Source organism: Lemur catta, chromosome 10, assembly GCF_020740605.2.
Source record: "Lemur catta isolate mLemCat1 chromosome 10, mLemCat1.pri, whole genome shotgun sequence".
Classification (NCBI taxonomy): domain Eukaryota; kingdom Metazoa; phylum Chordata; class Mammalia; order Primates; family Lemuridae; genus Lemur; species Lemur catta.
Window position 1 is genome coordinate 79,197,658 of NC_059137.1, and position 21,017 is coordinate 79,218,674.

Genomic DNA, 21,017 nt, shown 5'->3' on the forward strand with positions numbered 1-21,017 from the left:
AGCTTGTGAAATGGTTAAAAAGACTGAGATAGATCCAGACATGATGACCTGGAAAGATGGTCAACAAACATTATCATGTGAAAAAGCAAGTTGCTGTGTAGGTTTTAAAAAAATAAAAAGACAAAAACTACATATACTATATGTATAACATTTATAGATGGATGTGCTCACAGGCAAGTCTCACAACACACATAGTAAAACTGATTAGTGTTAAGAGAATGATTGGGAGAAGATGACTTTCACTTACTACTTTATATACTTCTGGAATGTTCCCATTTTTTATATTGTTCTAATCATTTTATTTATTTGGAAAGAGGGAAGAAGAGAGAAGACACCAAAAAGAAAATGTGCTTTAAAGCTCTGCTAAGGGCAATGGCATATGTTACTGAAATTTCTTTTTGCAAAATAACCTGTGGTGCTTGTTTAGGCAAAACTGCAGGAGGAGAGTGACAGAATGGAAAGGACGCAGGACTTGAAGCAATACGTCTCATCACAGTGCTGGGCTTTTTGGCCAAGACCTCAAGCATGTCAACAGACCCAGAAGTCTTAGTAGACTCATTTGTACAGCAGCAATGATACTTCCTACATATATCACAGAGGCTCAAATGAAAAATTCACATGTAAGTACACTAAAAACTATAAGCACAATCCAAATAAGGTAATATAATTGTTAGATGTTTGTCTATACATATAATTAATTCACCCATTCATTCAACAAATATTTACTTAATGTCTACTAAGTACTGGGGATCCCCCATAAACTAAAGAAATAAAAGTCCTAATCAACATTATTCTTAGTCATCTCATTCAGGAATGATGGTGTACTATCTATTAATACAATAGTTAGCAATATTAGAAGGTACTTAAAAATATAACAGTTAGTTTATTAAAGCTAAATCACAAATTGTCTTCCAATAAGGTGAACATCATAGCACATACAGATTGAATATCCCTAATTTATAAATCCTAAAACTTTTTGAGCACTGACAATGATGCTCAAAGGAAATAATTTTTAGAACACTTTGGATTTCAGATTTTCAGATTAGTAACGCTCAGGCAGTAAGTATAACATAAATATTCCAAAATAAAAAAAAAGTCCAAAATATGAAACACTTCAGGTCTCAAGCATTTCAGATAAGGGATACTCAACCTATAATAAAAATGATTTTTTTAACTTTTTATTTTGAGTTAATTTCAATCTTAGAGAAAAGTTACAAAAACAGCACAAAGAATTTTCATTTATTTCTCACTCAGCTACTCCTAATGTTGACATCTTAATGTAACCATAGTGTAGTATCAGAACAAAAAATTAGTATTGACTCAATACTATTAACTAAACTATAGACCTTATTCAAATTTCATCAGTTTTTCTAACGTCTTTTGTGTCGGGATCCTATTATGATTCTCACATTGCATTTAGTTACTATTTCTCCTTATTTTCCTGCAGTCTATTCCATATCTTTAATGATCTTGACACTTTTGAACAGTATTCATCAGTTATTTTGCCAAATGCCCCTCAATTTATACGCTACAGCTTTATTTTTCTCCAAAACATAAACACTTGTGCTAAAGGGACAAAGGAGTACTATGATTTATCATCAGAAACATGGCATTTATGTACTAATCCATCCTCTCCCAACCATCTGCAAAAAAGGGTTCCATGGTTGGTAGTCAGAATAGTGGCCCATCAAACATGTCCACGTCTTAATCCTCAGAACCTGGGAATATGTTACTTTACATGGCAAAAGGGATTGTCCGGATGTGATTCAGTAAGATTTTGAGATGGGAAGATTATCCTGGATTATCTCGGTGGCCTTTGTCATCACAAGGGCCCTCATAAGGGAAAATGGAAGGCAGGAGAAGGAGAGAAGGTGATGTGACAGCAGAAGCAGAGGTCAGAAGGTTTGATGCCTGGCTGAAAGGGACCATCATGCGAAGAACAAAGGCAGCCTCGAGGCAGGGGTTGGGGGTGTGGGGATGATTCTCCCCTAAAACATCCAAAAAGAATGCAGAAATGACTAGGTAAGGGAATGGTGGTGATAGTGGTGGTCGTGTTCCAGAGCACAGCCCATGGAAAGGCTGCATATGTGCTCTTTTGTCTAGCTCCCTCCCATTCTCTGGGCCTCTCACTAGTCTCACTTTTCTTACATTGTTTATCTGGGTCTAAACTAAATATTTCCCATTTCTCTTCTACATCCCTAAGCTCTGCTAATCTACTGTTTCCTTCATTTAATTTGGCCAAATCTAATAAGGCTCAACTTTCTGAAGGTATTGTGGTAGTACATTTGTTGAATATTGATATACCGGGCATTTACATACATTTTTGGGCTCTCCCTTCACCTTCACCATGGGCTTTGTCTCTTTCTTTGACTTAATTTCCTTATGCCTTCCTCTTTCAGAATACTCCTTTATTTTGGTGAGAATAATTTCCAGAAGCTTCCAGAGAAAGACTATTTGTAAGGTAAATTTTTTAGACTTTCAATGTCTGAGAATATCTTTTTTTTACTTTCACACATACTGATAGTTAGGATGGAGTATAAAATTTAAAGTTTTGAAATCTAGTTGAGAATTGTGAAGACATTGCTCCACTACGTTTTTCCTTCAGAGTTGCTGTTGAAACATGTGATGCCATTCTGATATGTTACCTTTTGTAGAGGATATGAAAATTCGTAGAAATTCCTGCTGGAAAAAAAGTCAATAGCTTCCCTGTGCACCATCAATGATAAACTGGGGCAGGCAGATATGTGGGGGAAAAAATCCCATCCTCAACTGCAACAAAATTCATAAAGTATTTGGGAATAAATCTAACAAAAATATCACGTGTGTGTGAAAAAAATTTGTATCTTTATTGAAGAATATAAAAGACTTGATTGAGTCTGGTTGGTGGCTCAGGCCTGTAATCCCAGCACTTTGGGAGGGCGAGGTGGGGGGATCACTTGAGCCCAGGAGTTCAAGACCAGCCTGAGTAACAGTAAAAAAAATTAGCTGGGCATGGTGGTGCATGCCTGTTGTCCCAGCTACTGGGGAGGCTGAGGCAGGAGGATTGCTTGAGCCCAGGAGTTTGAGGTTGTAGCGAGCTATGATGACACCACTACACTCCAGCCTGGGTGACAGAGCACAACTTTTTGTTACAAAAAAAAAAAAAAAAAAAGGCCTTGATTGAGCAGACAGGCAATGTTCATAGATAGCAATACTATTAATATATATCATCATCATCATAATTCTCTCCACCTTAATTTAGATTCAATGCAACTCTGATACAAATACTAACAAAGTTTATTCACAAACTGATCCTAAAATTCACAGGGAAGAATACTGACCACAAAAAGCCAAGAGAATTTTTTAAAAAAAATAAAAAAGGAAAATTTACCCTATTAGATATCAACACTAATTATAAATCTACAGTAATTAGAACAATGCAGTATGCAAAGAGCTAGAAACCAGGATGACTGCTGTAATACAGCATGCGTGTGGAGACGGTATGTAACAGATGGCTCCGTCGACTCGACAGAGGAAGGATGTACTATCTGGTAAATGGTGCTGAGCCAACTGGTATCCACAGGGAAAATAAAATTAGATTCCCCACATCTCATACAAAAATTAATTCCAAATACATGAAAAATCTAAATGTGAAAAGCAAAAACTTTTAAAACGAGAAATCGGAAACAAAAATGGCAAAATGTCAACATTTAGTAAATCTCAGTAATTTGTATATGTTAAATTATTTTCTGTAGTTTTATGCATGTGTGAAATTCAAAAACTCATGAGTCATCTGTAATAATTACCCTGTATCCTGTATCTTCCACAACATCACACGAGGTTGCGTTATCATTGGTATGCCACACTGTCTCTTTGATGCTGCAGCCATACATAAACACGTTTTTCTTTCGGGAATGGCCATGATAATCACAATAAACCTTGAAAAGAAAATATGTTTTAGAAATTAAAAGCCTTCAAACACATATATTGCTAAGTAAAGGTACTTAATATTATGACAATGAACAGGGCTGTGTTCTTTCATCATTTTACTGCAAGAGAACAACTGTTTCACAAGTAGAACCAACAAAAGTAATAATATCTAGTTTTGGAAAGGATCTGTGATTAATTCTAGAATTGCTAAATCCTTTAAAGAGCCTATATCACGATTGTATCTACTATTTATTCATCATTTTAAGAATAAATTCAATTGTAGTTCAAATCTACAGCTGCAGTCATCACTGTCCCAAACGACTGTTAAAACATTTATTTAATTTAAAAGAACAAGAAAATGCTCTCATGAAAAACACTATAAAAAAGGATATGGTTTCAATTTAACTTTTAAAAGCATGATTTAAAAAATGAAAAATAAAGAACCCGTCAATTTTATCCCTCTGCAAAATTTTTCTATCTTTCCCAGTGAAAGATTCAATAATTTGAACACTAATATAATGGGAACATTCTAATCAAAAGCTGGTGAAAGCAGAAGGAACTTATATATGCAGTTCAGTATAGTCTGATATCATGCCTGTACCACATTTCCATGTGTATGGAGACTTAACAGTTTCAGAGCTGACTAAAGAACTCAGAAATAAGCTTCTACTAGTTTGAGAATTTGGAAGATACACATCATACCTTAGTGTTGCTCAAACAGTGAAGTTAAATATCTAGAACTTATAACCAGGAGTTACTAATATTCATAAACAAAAAAGAAAAATAAAAGGCTTGTGATGATTATAAACATTCAACTTGATAAAATAAGAATATGTATATACTGTATTAATTTGACACCATAATTATTATGCAAGTGACTGATGATTTTGTTAAAAAGACACTTTGTCTTTGACTTTACAAAGCAAAAACAAATATTGCCACTTACCAGGGGTAAACGCTTCACTGCAGCCAAGTACTGCAGTAGCCCCTTAGCATGGTAAATTGTAGGATGTAAATCTGGATTTGGACTTTGCCACTGTCTGTTCAAATCCTCTCCACTTAAAGAACAGCGGTGACTACACATACATAAACACAAAGACAGAAAACTGTTGGCACCAATAAACCCTTATATACATTTTTGATTTAACTTTATGATTCTATTCCACTAAGTATTTCCAATACGTATAGAGGGTGGGCTCAATCGAGTACACATCAGTAAGTAAACACTTATTGAGCATTTGCTATGTGCAAAATCTTGTGTCACATGCATTTAACTGTGGTAAGCTTTCCAATTTACAACCAAAATTTTCAAGTTAATTCTCAAGAAAGAAGTTAATTCTCAATTCTGGGGGTTTCTTTCATATTTTATAAAATTTATTAATGGTCACATTTCCCATTCTGACTATGTAATAACCATTTGCTATACTAACAGTCTATTATCTTGATTTCATCAGTAATGTTGTAAAAGTGCTATCTGGGCCCTCTTTCTGAGAAAGACAAGTATTACGAAAAGCACACATTCTTGTAAAAATTCAAATACATTCTCATTTACTCATAGGTACTAAGTATTAAAGCCATGAAGCAAAAACTTAAGCAAACAATCACAAGGTGATAACAAATAGAAACAGAAATAGAATTCTAACTGGCCAATATGTTTCTGAATTAAAAACAGATTTCATTCTAGTTCCATAACCATATCAACTAAAAAGAAACCTATATTTTAAAAATTCAGTAACTTCCTAAAATATGAGAAATATTCATGCTACTTTTGTTGAATAAATAAGATACTGTATTCTCATCTTTGGAGATATTCATGATAGCTAGCCTAAATTCCATCTTTCAGAAGCACTACAAAGACCTTGTCAAACTGCCAGAATAAATTTATTATACTAACTATATGCTACCTCCACTTAAAAAGTAATTATTTTTCTAGTATTTCCGATCTAAAGAATTCCTTCTGTCTGAAACTAGACCTCTCAGAACAGAAGGAGGTTAGCAGATGGGGCTAACATTCCATATCAGTGGAAAGAGATCCCAGAATTCTAAATCTTAGAATAATCTAGGTTCATGCTATTTACAAATTTTTTTAAAAAGGAATATGAGAGGTATGTGTTAATCTTTCTCATATCCTGACATTGTGATTTTTCTAAAACAACTCAAGTAAGACATAGACATTTTATAAAATCATATTCTCATAGATAATGGAATTTCTTAAAATTTCATACCACTACTAGCATACAAAATATATTTTCATTTAAACGTTTATCTTAAATGAATCCCCCACCAAAAATTTCTTTGTTCTAGAGAAATCACTAGGTTTGTTTTCCTAATTAACCTGGACACTATTATTTCAACAGGTTTATACACGACAACCACAATAAGCTATAATATATTCTATAACTATTGCTTAACTTACTTTCCATTGATGACACCATCTGGATTTAGCATAGGGACAATTTTAAAAATATAAGATTCTCGTAAGCTCTGAGCAGTAGGGCTATTACTCATGAGATACTCCAATGTTCCTTTCATAACCCAACTTGCATTAGTTTCTCCAGGATGTACCCGAGCAGATAAGAAAACGTAAGGGCGATTTCCTAAAGTACACATAAAATCTCAAATTAAAATGAACGGCTACTAAAAGTTTGTATGATATTTTACTTTGGGGCTTTAGAAATGTCTCTACTCAATTTTGAATTCTGATATAAATTCATAGTAGAACTCACTGTGCACCTACTATATACAAGCACTGCACTAGGCCCTATAAAGCAAACAAATATAAAACCAATATAAACCATGTCCTGAAAGAGTGTATAATATAAATATAAAACAATAAATAGCATTTGAGCCACTCATTTATTTCCAAATGACAAATCTTACATGTAAAATTAGTTCTTTAATATAATCCTGATTTTTAGTTAAGAAGTTTAAAGTATAAAATTATTCTTCATAAAATCATGGGGTAAAGAAAGAAAATACAATCTTATCCCTGTCTTACAGTCACTACGATAAGCACAGAGAAAAAATATACCTGCTCAGAGATTTGCCAAAAAATATTCTTCCCTATATATTTAGATATCTAAGTCTACAAAATAATCACTTAGCTCATCTACAAAATAATCACTCAGCTCATCACTTATATTTTCATACATAACAATCTTTCTCTTTTCTGAAAATACTTAACCTTCTTATCAAAATTAGAACAGTTTTCTAATTTTTACTACCAAAGCTGTATATATGAAGCAATTTAAAAAATATATATGGCAGGGAAACACAAGTAGCTATTCAGTGCTAGCTATCAAAACTCATAGGTTTCCGGTTGTTTTGTTTATCAATAAAATTAGTTGTCAATCTTTAAATTGTTGGTACTATTACACAAACTCTTAAAATCATTTGCTGTATTTACTTTGAATATGATGTCTAAGAACTAAAGAACAGTAGTATCAAAAGGGATCTTAGAGAACATCTCATGAACACCCACACTTTCAAGATAAGGGAACTGAGGCCCAGAGGTAGACCCATGGCTTAAGCAGTAACAGGACCAAGACTAGAGCCCAAGTTCTGAGTCTATTCCTAGCAGTTTTCCATTATAAAATACATATTAAGCAAAGAAAAATAAGTGAAAATGACTGATATTTTGAGTGAAGAAGACAGACTTACTGAATTGACAGATATGTTCATAATAATTAGACTCTGGCATTGCTGTTATAGTCACCAAGGGACAGCTGTTTCCAGACAGGGTTTCACATAACACATCTTTTCGAAAATAGATTTGCTGAGGATTGTGTGCTGACTCCAATTTTTGAAGATGCATCTTAATAAAAATTTAAAGCAAAGTATACAATCACTTAAAAACTCCCTATGATAAATAGAAATAATGCATCCAGATCTCCACATAACTAGAAATGAATCAGATTCTTACTCCCTTATCTGAAACCCTCAGGGCCAGACGGAGTCTAAACTTCAGTATTTGGAAAACTTGAGAAAGGTGAAATAGTGGGTATATATTAATTATGCAACACCACCACTAGAGTCAAGGGCAACAACCTGTAATAAGCTAAGCACATTATTATTTCTGCAGCAAAACATATGAAGAATCACCCTAAGTGGAATCAATATTCTCAATAAGCTCCCATCAGTTCAGGTCAAGCTTTGCTGCCAAATGAGTTATGAAAAAGCTTTTGGTTTTCAAAGCCTTTTGTTTTTTTTTGTTTTTTATTTCTTTTTTATAATTTTTTTTTTTTTGAGACAGAGTCTCGCTCTGTTGCCCAGGGTAGTGTGCCGTGGCGTCAGCCTAGCTCACAGCAACCTCAAACTCCTGGGCTTAAGCGATCCTACTGCCTCAGCCTCCCGAGTAACTGGGACTACAGGCATGTGCCACCATGCCTGGCTAATTTTTTTCTATATATATTTTTAGCTGTCCATATCATTTCTTTCTATTTTTAGTAGAGATGGGGTCTTGCTCTTGCTCAGGCTGCTCTCAAACTCCTGACCTCGAGCAATCCTCCCGCCTCGGCCTCCCAGAGTGCTAGGATTACAGGCGTGAGCCACCGCGCCTGGCCTCAAAGCCTTTTCAATTTTGGAATTGTCAGTGACTACAGACTTGCAACATCAATCTAAAATTTAAAGAATGAAAATTATGCAGCAAAAATTTTTCAACAACTTCTTTTCCTGATTTCAAGATTAGTACAGGCTTATTGTAAAATGTTTGGAAGACACAGAGAGTAAAAGACAAAATTTAAAACACCCACCTTGCATCACCTAGATTACTACTAAAAAATGCAATGTAAACAAAACCATGATTACAAAAAAGACATTTTATAATCTGATTTCATCACTTAATTTATACACACACACATATTCATAATGATGAATAGTATACCACATCATTAAACATGTTAAATATGTTTTTTGAAAACACAAGTTTTAATGGTTTTATTATACTGCTATACAAACAATAAATTGTCCAATCCCTTATTTTTAGATACTTAGTTGATTTTCAAACTTTTGCCTATTCCTCATTTGCATAATCACTACTGACTGAATAGTCACTATTTGCGAGAAACTGTGCAGAGAGCACTGAGACATAATCATGAATAAATGGACCCTACCCTGGGGAAAAACAATGCTACAGGAGCTTGTATTAACGGGGAGGGAGTCTGGCTGAGTGGATGGTGAGGAAAGTTTTCTGAAGAAAATTACATTTAAACTGAGAGCCAAAGGAATGAATGAAGACGACAGAGATGAGTACTACAGTCAGAAGGAAAAGTATGTAGGACCTCAAGACAAAATAAGGGCATTTCAAAGAACTAAAAAAGACTCATTATAGTTAAACCAGAAAGAACAAGGGTGAGAAACAGAGAAGCTGGGTACGGAATGAAAGGCCTGATAGATCAGCCATTCCCAAAGCACGCTGCATACTACTGGTAATTGAAATAACTAGGTGATACGTGGACAACCTTTAAAAAAAGTTTAATAGGTATATATTTTACTGTGAATTAGGAAACAAATCTAGTACATTAAACCTGTAATTGCATGAGTATTGACTTAGGATGAGGATAAATTTTAAAGAACGATCTATTTTAAAGTCTATTTAAAGATAAATATTAAATAAATAATAGTTCAAACAGTATGTGGACAGGGCAAAAAAAAAGTAAAAAATAGAACTGAAGGAACAGAATAAACCAAGTAAGCATTCTAGACTTCACAAAAACGGCAAGACAAATCACTATATAGTTTTAAACAGGGTGTTCATACGATGAGATTAGCCATAAAAGAGCCCTCTGGCTGGAGTGGGGAAAAAAGACTAACAAAGAGGATAAGGGGTGAAAGTGAATCCTAGGACACCAGTTAAAAAGAAGGGGCAGAAGTCCAGGTGAGAAACAATGGTCATGCTTGGAAAGAGTCCTGGTAGTGGGACTGAAAGAAAGCAGGAGAATTCAAAATTGCCATATGAAAAAGGCAACATCAGCAAAGAACAATAACATATAACCAGGCAAATAAAAATGTTGAAAATATATTTCTATATACATTTGTAATTATTTTCCTAGGATAAATTACTCAAAAATAGAACTACTAAGTCACTAAGTATATACATTGATGCCATGTTATTCAGCACAGAAAGATACATGAACATTATACTTTTATTGTAGGTTGTAACCTCTATTAAAATACAGTAAGCCTCATTTAGTATTCTCACCCTTGATAACTTTTCTCCTCTATAGATTATGTTTTTCTTTCATTTTCCCCTCTCTGATTTTAGACGCTTGTTTCTAATAATAGTGCTCCAATTTCTTTCTTAGTAAATTGATCATACATTCATGATCCTTGACCATTAGAATAGATATTCTGTTCTGAGGATAAATCTATCACAGTTGATCATTTACTTTCTTCACTTAGTTTGCTTAGTTTTGCTTTATAATGCAAACATTCAAAAATCTCAAAAGGTCCCACAAAACAACTCATAGATGGGCAGAGTCTAAAAAATCTGGATCTAAGATTCCATAATAAAACCATTTCCTACAGAAAAGTTTTTCAATTTTTCCTACAAAAAATTCAAATTGCATGCACATTTTTCTACTGTTACATTTTCTTTTTCTTTATTTTATTTTTTTTTTTGAGACAGAGTCTCGCTCTGTTGCCCGGGCTAGAGTGAGTCCCGTGGCATCAGCCTAGCTCACAGCAACCTCAAACTCCTGGGCTTAAGTGATCCTACTGCCTCAGCCTTCCGAGTAGCTGGAACTATAGGCAAGCGCCACCATGCCCGGCTAATTTTTTCTATATATATTTTTAGTTGGCCAGATAATTTCTTTCTATTTTTAGTAGAGACGGGGGTCTCACTCTTGCTCAGGCTGGTCTCGAACTCCTGACCTTGAGCGATCCACCCGCCTCGGCCTCCCAGAGTGTTAGGATTACAGGCGTGAGCCACTGCACCCGGCCTACTGTTAACATTTTCTATGAGACTTAAAGCTTCTGGTTAAACAAGCAGAAATCTCACCTAGTTAAAATTTGTAAATCATGGAATCTTAGCTTAGAGATGTGTAGACTTCAACAAAAGATGGGAAGTAAAAATTGTGTCAAATTTCCTCAATATTTCTATTAAAAAAATTAGAACTACATTCTCATTTTATGTTTTCAACAAATACTGTAGTATTTTTTTAAACTGTCAACATTGAACCTTTTTCTTATTTTGTTAAGATATTTAATTAAAAGCAACTTTTCTTCAGATATTGGATACATATGCATATAACAGTCATAATACAATTTAGAGTTCTCACCTGTAAAGTTGAATACGTATATGGATAGTGATAAGCAAAGTAGCAAACATCATCTTTATGTGGAAAATTGACAGTGAATGTAATTGTATAGTATGATTTTCCCTTTTGCCCACCTGCAGCCGCTGAACTTCTTGAGAAGTGATTTCTGCAACAGAAAAGCATAAAACATGTTCGTTTCACCCATACAAATATTCTGATTTTCCTTGCTAATTTTTATTAAATAGAACTTCAGGGAAAAAAAGAAAAGCTCACTCTATAAAAAGTTGAACTTAAATAGCCCATAAAAAATAGACTTAGTACTAATAAAGAAGTTAATTATTATCAGCCAAAAACATTACTTTTCACTTCTGGATTTACTAATTAAATGCAGCTACTACTCTACACTAATCAACAAAATTTTTAGAATCCTATGCTTTGACAGCCATACACACTATTGGATCTAGGCAATGATCATCAATGGCTGCTACAGCCATTAGAAGAACAGCTGATGAACACCTTTATGGTGGATGGATCAGTCTATAATATCTGAATTCGCTAATCAATCTTAAGATTGCAAAAAGAGAAATAGTGATGTTTCCTGATGTGATACAATGAGAATTAACTGCACCACCTACCTATGAAGTATTCTTCCCAAAAATCAAACCTGAAGTTAACCAAGTTTCTAGAAAATTGGTGAGATAGAACTGTTTATTAACATACAAGGATGCAATAAGCAAAATTCAAAGGTGAAAAATTATGTATGACAATCAATCCAGTTTTTTTAACAAATGAATGAGAAGAGGAGAAGAAGAGAGAGAGAGAAAAGGGAAGCCTATAAATTAAGAGACTTACAGGACATTACCAACAAAAATCAAACACAGGCCGGGTGCAGTGGCTCACGCCTGTAATCCTAGCACTCTGGGAGGCTGAGGCGGGTGAATCGCTCGAGGTCAGAAGTTCGAGACCAGCCTGAGCAAGAGCGAGACCCCGTCTCTACTAAAAATAGAAAGAAAATTATCTGGCCAACTAAAATATATATAGAAAAAAAAAATTAGCCGGGCATGGTGGCACATGCCTGTAGCCCCACCTACTCGGGAGGCTGAGGCAGTAGGATCGTTTAAGCCCAGGAGTTTGTAAGTTGCTGTGAGTTAGGCTGACACCATGGCACTCACTCTAGCCCGGGCAACAAAGCAAGAATCTGTCTCAAAAAAAAAAAAAAATCAAACACAATGTGCAATCCTACATTGGATTCGGATTAAAACAAACCAACTATAAAACAACATTTTTGAGGCAACTGGGGAAGTTTGAACATTGGATATTTCATCATATTGAGAAATTTTCTTAATTTTTCTAAGGTCTGACAACAGCATTATGATTCGACTGCCTTAAAAGGCCTTGTCTTTTAGAGATACATATTTAAATATGGATAAAATATATCATCTAGAAATTGCTTTAAAAATTCAGTGTGGAAGTAGGAGTGAAAGCATAGTTAAAACTTATGTGTTGATAATTGTTGAAACTGGGTGATGAATACATGGGGTCTCATTATCCTATTCCCTGCTTTTGTAAATGTTTGAAAATTCCCATAATAAAAAATTTTTAAAGGTACACATTACTTTCTAGACTTTAAATACTGCTGACATATGCTGATTTAAAGAAGCTTTATCTAACAACTTAATTTCTAAAATTCCAAATCATCTTGTATTATTTAAGCCATGAAGTGGAGAAAAATCAGGGCCTATAGGTTATTTATTTACACAATAAATATTCAAGGTATTTTCAAATTGGTATAGTCATCATTAACTCAGTCACTGTACCCTGAATAGATACCCAATGACAAGGTGCTAAGGATTAAGGAAAATGCAAAACAAGTTCAAGAATAAAGTCCTTGCCAACTTGCCAATTTCTGGGGAAAACCCCCAAAAGTTTAACATTTAATTGGAAAGTTATTTATACCACCATGTTATAGCGATACAGCAATACACAGGTTATAAACCAGAAAAACAGGCCGGGTGCGGTGGCTCACACCTGTAATCCTGGGAGGCTGAGGCAGGAGGATCACTCAAGGTCAGGAGTTCAGGATCAGCCTGAGCAAGAGCGAGACCCCGTCTCTACTAAAAATAGAAAGAAATTACCTGGACAACTAAAAAAAATATATATATATATACATATATATACACACATATATATGTATATATATATAAAAATTAGCCGTGCATGGTGGTGCATGCCCGTAGTCCCAGCTACTCGGGAGGCTGAGGCAGGAGGATTTCTTGAGCCCAGGAGTTTGAGGTTGCTGTGAGCTAGGCTGACGCCATGGCTCGGCACTCTAGCCTAGGCAACAGAGTGAGACTCTGTCTCAAAAAAAAAAAAAAAAAAGAAAAAGAAATAAAATAAACCAGAAAAACACACATTATCTTATATATTGATGAAGGTAGTTTTATTCCATCCTATAGGTAAGACAAACAAGCATCAGAGAACTTAATTGGCATAAAAAGTTAAGTTTGTCTGTCTACAAAACACATACTGTTTTTACTATACATACTCCATAATTCTCAAATTCTAAAGGACTCTCTAGAATTACTAAAGCACAGTAATATAATACAATTTAAAAGTATGCAATAATAATTCTACGTTTTAGCTTTACATTGAAATAGAATGAAGTTAATATTCCCTTCTGTAAGCTGATGTCCTGTTATTCTTAGGATACTTACTTATAGTAACAAATGTCAGTCCCCATACGAATCCACCATGGTCTGGCATTTAATGCTTCCTGAACTGAATACATGAGTGGCTGCATACCTTTAAGAGACAGGAAAAGAGAGGAAAAATAAAAGAGAGAGAAAGAGAAAATTCTTTTCAGAATTTTTGAGTTAAAAATTAATCTTGCCTTTGTATAAAGCACCAAATGTTTAGGAAGGCTGAAATAAATTACATTCCAGTTTTTAGTATTAAAAAAATGACAAATTTTTTTAAAACTCTTAAGTCAACCAATAATACACTTTTATTTTTTAGTTTAACTAAAAAAGGATTACAACTTTAGAGTGAAACATCATTAAACTCTTCTCTATTAAATTTTCCATATTAAATATAACATATTCCTTATAACAAGTGAAATAATCAAAAAATACATAAAGATATAATGTACGATCACCCCTGTAACTCTCCATGAATTCCCATCCACACTGAGGTTAATGGAAAAAAATGCCACCAAAATGGCATGTTTGTGTTCTTCCTCACTGTTCCCCATACAAATGTGTGTGTAGTAGAAAGGAGGGGGAGGGACTGTTAACAAAAATAGGATTAAATATATAATATATTTTCTTAGGTATACTCTTGGAAATGTTCTTTTCCACGTGTCCTTTAAAATCATCTTAATTTCCAAAATGATGCACTAGGTTTCTAGCTGGAATTGAATTAAATTCATATGCTAATTTTAGAAAGGTTGACTGGCTTGATTTTCCTTAAATTCTAATTTAAGGATATAACCATTTTCTTGGTAAAGAACAATTCTGTTAAATTTATCAGTGAGTATTTTCATAATGTTTTTCCTTTTTCATTTCTAACTGGTTATTCCAACAATGAAGAACTACTCTTTTTTTTGTATTTATCTTATATTCAAGATATCCAATACATTCACTAACTTAAACAGCTTTTTAGTAGTCTCCTGGATTCTCTAGGTATATAATTACATCATTTGTAATTAAAATATTTTATCTCCTCTTCTAGTATTTATATCAGTTATTTCATTTACTACTTTTATTGCATTTAGGAAAATGAAAGTCTCAAAAAATGATGCTGAATATAGTAGTAAGAACAAATAACTCTGTCTTGTTTATAATTTTAACCAAAATGTTCTGCCATTCAATGCAATATTTGCCTTTTATTTGCAAGTCAACTTTACCATGTTTAAGTAATAAAAATAGCTAACAATGAATAATTTCTATGTGCCAGACACTACTCTTAAGTGTTTTTACATGTATTAAGTCATTAAATCCTTATCACCACCCTAGGTGGTAAGTGCTATTATTATTTCCATAACTTGAATGGTTTCACCATAATTCTTCTTATATTCACAGTTTTAATTATCTTATCAAATTCTGACTTTCAGCATCTACTAATAGACTCATCACATGGCTTTTCTCCCTTAAATTGCTGATTCAATAAATTATGTTGATAGGTTTCCTATTGTGAATTATCACTGCCTTCCAAGAAAATGCTATTTTTTAATTGTACGTAATTAGCTAATATTTAGAATTTTTGCATTCAAATTCTTAAGTTGACTTTTTAAAATTATCTTTACCAAGTACTGGTATCAACATTATACCAGCTTCTGAAAAGTAAATTTAAAAGCTTCCCATCATTTATTAGAGTAAATAACAAAAGCATAATCTTTTTTTTTAAGGGTAAATATAATTCAGCTGGAATACCATCTCGATATGACTAATATTTTTTATTTCCTTTCCAATAATTATAGCCTGTTCAGAATCTCTACTTTTTCCTAACCACTTTCAGTATTTTTATGTTTTATTTCTATCCCATTATTTTCAGCATTTATTTTTAGAATTCTCTTCTCTTACTTTCTTTTATTTTCTTCTTTTTCTAATTTCTTAAATTGAGTACTTATTTTCAGTCTTTTTCTTAAATAATACAAGCTAATAAAGGTTCTCAATTTTCCTCTGAATACCAGATTAGCCATGACCCATAAATCAGAAGTGTTCTCTCTCGCACTACTTTCTACCTGTCCAAATGAACTTTTGCTAGGATGGAAATGTTCTATATCTGTACTGGCCAATATGGCAGCCACTAGTTACAGCTGGCTATTTATTAAGCACCAGAATGAGCCTAGCTCCACTGAAGAGCTGATTTTTTAAAACATTTGATCTTAATTAATTTAAGTAGCCACATGTGGTAGCCAGTGCCTACCTAGAACTAGTACAGTTCTAGACAATCTGTAACATTGATTTTAAATTTTCTCTTGTTTTTTTTAAGAAGAATATTACATAATTTCCAAGTGACCATTTTTAATTCAACTTTTTGTTGATTTCTACTCATGTTTTGGATCACAATGAAATCTGTAGAATGTTTCTTAAAATCATCAGTAAGATTTCTCTGTAAAAATATATAATAAAGTTTTAAATGTTTCATGAACATAAAGGGAACTTATACTTCTTCCATAAGCAGACTTAAAAAGCTGAAAAACAATAGTACTTAATTACATTAAGATCCTGCAAATATATATAGTTCACTACAAAGCCAAAGTGTATGCTCCCCAAAAGAAAATGTTTCCAGAGTCTAGTTCAAATGGATTCTTTCATACACATCAAATACTCGCAACTCCCACGACATTTTAGTTGTTTTATCCTTTTATGGGAGAAGATTCATGGGCCTTTTCCCTCCATGTCCCTAATAGTTTTCAGTTTCTTAATCATATTACATTACACAATTTCTTAAAATCTATTCCACTTTTTTTAAATCATAATTTCAGGATCCCACTAACTTCCAATTCTAATTTGGATGAATAGCTTTCTAGGAAACTTCAGCTTTTATCCAGTTATTTCTTTTTACTGGACTCCCAGATTAGTTCCACCACTTCTTACATCTCACATCTCCCTCTTTCTTAAATTTCACTCTCAGCTGGAGAACATCCTTAAATATGTTCTCAAAAATGGAATCCTAATGAATCCACAAATCGTGCTTGTTGACTATATTATTCAAATTCTCTGTATCCTTGCTTATTTTTTGTCTTTTCGATATGTCAAATTTTGAAAGCAGTATTTTAAATTCTCTGTCTTCTTACCAAGTTGCATTTCCTAGAGATTTTGCTCTGATTAACTACCATGTGGTTATGGTAGTTGTGCTGTATGAAGGTTTACAGTATCTTCAAGGATTTCAACTTGTAAATACATAATATCTTATCTTTTACCTAGTTCCTATTTTTGACCTTGAATTTTTCTTTGTCTAACCTTAATATTAATACTTTTGCTTTGTTTGCATTTTCCTAGTTTATCTTTGCCCAGTCATTCGTTTTTTCAACCTTTCTTTATCACTTACTCATAAACACACACACACACACACACACACACACACACCCCACTAACCTGTGTGACTTCCCAGATCTGACTTTTGAGGAAATTTCAGGTCATTCACAGTTAGTAATACAGATACACATTTTATTTTATTCCTTTTATCTTATTTTCTACTACTTATTAAATGCTTTTTTCTTCCTCTTTACCTCCCTCTCATTTTTATAGATTTGGCTGTGTTTCTCCACATTTCCTTTTCTTCTTCCTTAATTTGCAAGTTTTCTATCAAGCTTTTCAATTCTACTTCCCATCCTTATAGTCATATAATTAACTGATATTTTTCTAACACTACATCAAATTAAACACGCCACCCCACCAAGACAAATTAACTTTCACTGCTCCAATATCGCTCCATTTAGAATGTTTTTAGTTAACACATTTTACAAATCCCAAGTCTTCTATCTTGAGATCTTTTTACTAACTGACTTTCTTCAGAGAGGGTTCAGACAGCATATTTTCTGAATTCTTATATACACTAAGGTGTAGTTTGTTGGCAGTGACAAACAAATGACAGACTTTGCAAAAGACATTGGGTGCTTACTACCTTCCAGAAGAGAAAATGGGGGAACAGAAAGGTTAATAATTTGCCCTCATCTTCTCTTCTGTAAAATAAGGGTAACAACCTTGCTGGGTTGTCTGTTGCATGGATTAAGAGTATCATATGTGTTAGCACTTAGAACATGGCATGGCACATGGTAGATATTCAGTGAATGTTAGCTGCTGTTATTATTATTATCATTATTTCCTTTTAAGTTACCATTCTTTTAAAGTGGAAGCATGTTAATATTTTCTCTTTATACTTGAAACTCAAGAATCTCACTGGTATACATAAAAGATGTCTGTGTTCCTTTCCCTTCCTGAGACTCAGTGAGCCATTTCAATCTGAAGTTTCAACCTCTTCCACTCGCACAAAATTCATTAAAATATTAATAGTTAACTATAGTAAGGTAGGACGAGGTTCAAGCTGAGGTCAAAGGGTACTTTAGATGTATTTTAAGTGTTCCAATTTTATAAAAGACAATACAGCCGCGCGTGGTGGCTTGCGCCTGTAATCCTAGCACTCTGGGAGGCCGAGGCAGGTGGATCGCTCGAGGTCAGGAGTTCAAGACCAGCCTGACCAAGAGCGAGACCCTGTCTCTACTAAAAATAGAAAGAAATTATCTGGCCAACTAAAATATATATAGAAAAAAAAAATTAGCCGGGCATGGTGGCACATGCCTGTAGTCCCAGCTACTCGGGAGGCTGAGGCAGTAGGATTGCTTAAGCCCAGGAGTGTGAGGTTGCTGTGAGCTAGGCTGATGCCACGGCACTCACTCTAGCCAGGGCAACAAAGCGACACTCTGTCTCAAAAAAAAAAATAAATAAATGAAAAAAATAAAAAATAAAAGACAACATATTCTATATCATTTTAAAAATTATAGTATTAAATTCTGGTCACAGTGAAGGGAGCTATATTTGGAAATTCTGACTATAAAAGAAGCCATTTGGACAAAACAGGTTACCCCAGCAAGAATCAATCAAATGAGGTAACTCAGACTCAATAAACCACAACCTACTCAACTCGACATAGAAGGGCTATATTTGAGTAATTGCCTTATTCATTAACCAAAGGATAAATCTTCACATGCATAAAACAAATATGCTAAAAACTGTCAATCTTATCACTTGAAAATAGACAATTGAAATATTAAATTGGCACAGTAATATCCAATGGCATTGGCTTCTAATTATAGCCAAGTAAAGGCCAAGGTTTTATTGAGGACATGGTCAATATTAAGTGCAAATACAAAGAAAGATGAGTGTTTTAGCCCTAATCATCAATGTACTATGAATCACAGACTCAAAATTTTGGAGATGAAGTTAACACCCTCATTTACCAGATGAGGGGGACAAGAAAAGTTTTAAATGGATCTCAAACAAACCTAAAGGCACCTCTGAAAAACTGCATATGTTATTTGGACTCAGTGACTCTACAAAGAAAAAATACATGCTTCTAATATGGTTAGTATTACCACAGAGATTTACATTAAAAAATAGAAAAATCGGATTCTTGAACTAGAGGATAATGGCAGCCACCTGAATTTCAACCTTTTCACGCATCCTAACCAACAAATAAATTCAGCAAGTAGCACAAATAAAAACCATCCATGACCCAGGCCTTCAGCATCACTAGAAGACAGAATATAACAAACTTCAAACTACCTGTAAGTAGAGAAATGGGCAAAGATATAGGAGGCAAATGGAAATAATAAAGTAGGGGTTGAAATTCTTAGATCAAAGTAGAGTTTGGGCCAAAAAATATTAAATGAGACCAAGGAGGAACTTTCCAATGACAAAAATTGCAATTGACAAGGAGAATATAATAATACTTACTATCTACGCACAACATAAGATTAACTCCCATACAAAGCAGAAACTGCAGGAGATCAGCAGAAACATACTATTGATAGCAGACTTCAGCACACCACTCTCCGTACAAGACAGATCAATTATACAAAAAATATATATATATATATAGAACTAAATAACATAATCAATAAAGCAATTCTTATGTATAAATGTCAAATACCTCATCCTGATACAGATAGAGAATATACGTTCTTCTCAAGAGCACATGAAACATTCACAAAAATCGGTCACATATTAGGTCACCAGGAAAACAACAGTTAAGTTTCACAAAATAGAAATCTTACAAACAAAACTCTCTGAGTACAATGTAATAAAGCTAGAAATTTAAAAAAAAATGAAGAAACAATAAGGGAGAGCACCCAAGTTGGGGGCGGGGAGCAAAGCTGATCTGGGGTATCAGACCCTGCATGGAGTGAGGAGGGCATAGGCCCAAAGGGGCAACAGGGAGATTGTTACAGAAACTGGAATTGATCAAACAAGTAAATATATTAAGGATAATGGAAGCAAAAATTCTCCATGTTGGAGAAGAAAGTTGTAAATATGGAAAAAAACTAGAATAAAGTTTATATTATTAGCTTAAAATTGAAGTATCAATGGAACCTCATGCAGGGGTGTGTCTGGGTATGTGATTACATATACACACAAGCATGTACATACAAATACAGAAACTACTACAAATGTAAATTTCTGTACAAATATTATATGTGTACAAACATATATTCCCTAACTCTGCCCATTCAGATGGTTCAGAAGCAGTAATAATAGTAATGGCATACTATTGGTTGCACGGGTCTGGCACAGTTCCTGGTTGTTAAATACTATTCTCCACTAAAGCAAACCAAGGTTCTTTGAAGAAATGGCTCATTTCAGGCTAGGGCAGAAAAAGGCAAAATGAGCCTTATGTATCTTGTCGTGCCAAAAGGCGAGAACAGCCATAAGGAATACTAAGGATATGTCAAAAGCACATACCAATGTGAAAGAGATCCTAATGGCCAAATCTTGGGCAATTTTAGCATCAGAAATAAATGATAGCAACAAATTATAACCCACTGAGTAAAAAACAGGAAACCAAGTCTATATTGACATCAATAAACACCTGAGGAGGTACAAGATACTCATATAGTCTCAAAGTACCTCGAAGTAAAATACTTACTGATTACAAAGAGAAAAAGGGTAACTTTACAATGGAAAAGCCTGGCACATACCCACTTAATTAAGTGATCAAATTATCGTCAGGAATATGCCACCAGAACACATCACTTCTGTGATATTCCTGCCAAACATGCACACCTTAAATCAGATCATAAGGACTATGAGAGAACGCCAAATTGAGAACCATTCTACAAATTAATAGGCC

At 33.9% G+C, this 21,017-nt stretch overlaps 1 protein-coding gene across 3 annotated transcripts in view; it reads right to left on the reverse strand.

Annotated features, from left to right (window-relative positions):
• AGTPBP1 (ATP/GTP binding carboxypeptidase 1) overlaps positions 1-21,017 on the reverse strand; it is a 169,247-nt gene that overhangs the window by 28,184 nt on the left and 120,046 nt on the right. For all 3 annotated transcript variants that reach the window (XM_045562705.1, XM_045562707.1, XM_045562706.1), the window contains exons 18-23: positions 13,880-13,967; positions 11,187-11,331; positions 7,570-7,723; positions 6,326-6,506; positions 4,856-4,985; positions 3,786-3,917 (exon numbers count right to left, since the gene is read on the reverse strand). In XM_045562705.1, the coding sequence (XP_045418661.1) occupies positions 3,786-3,917; positions 4,856-4,985; positions 6,326-6,506; positions 7,570-7,723; positions 11,187-11,331; positions 13,880-13,967 (830 nt within the window). The remainder of the gene's footprint in view (positions 1-3,785; positions 3,918-4,855; positions 4,986-6,325; positions 6,507-7,569; positions 7,724-11,186; positions 11,332-13,879; positions 13,968-21,017) is intronic.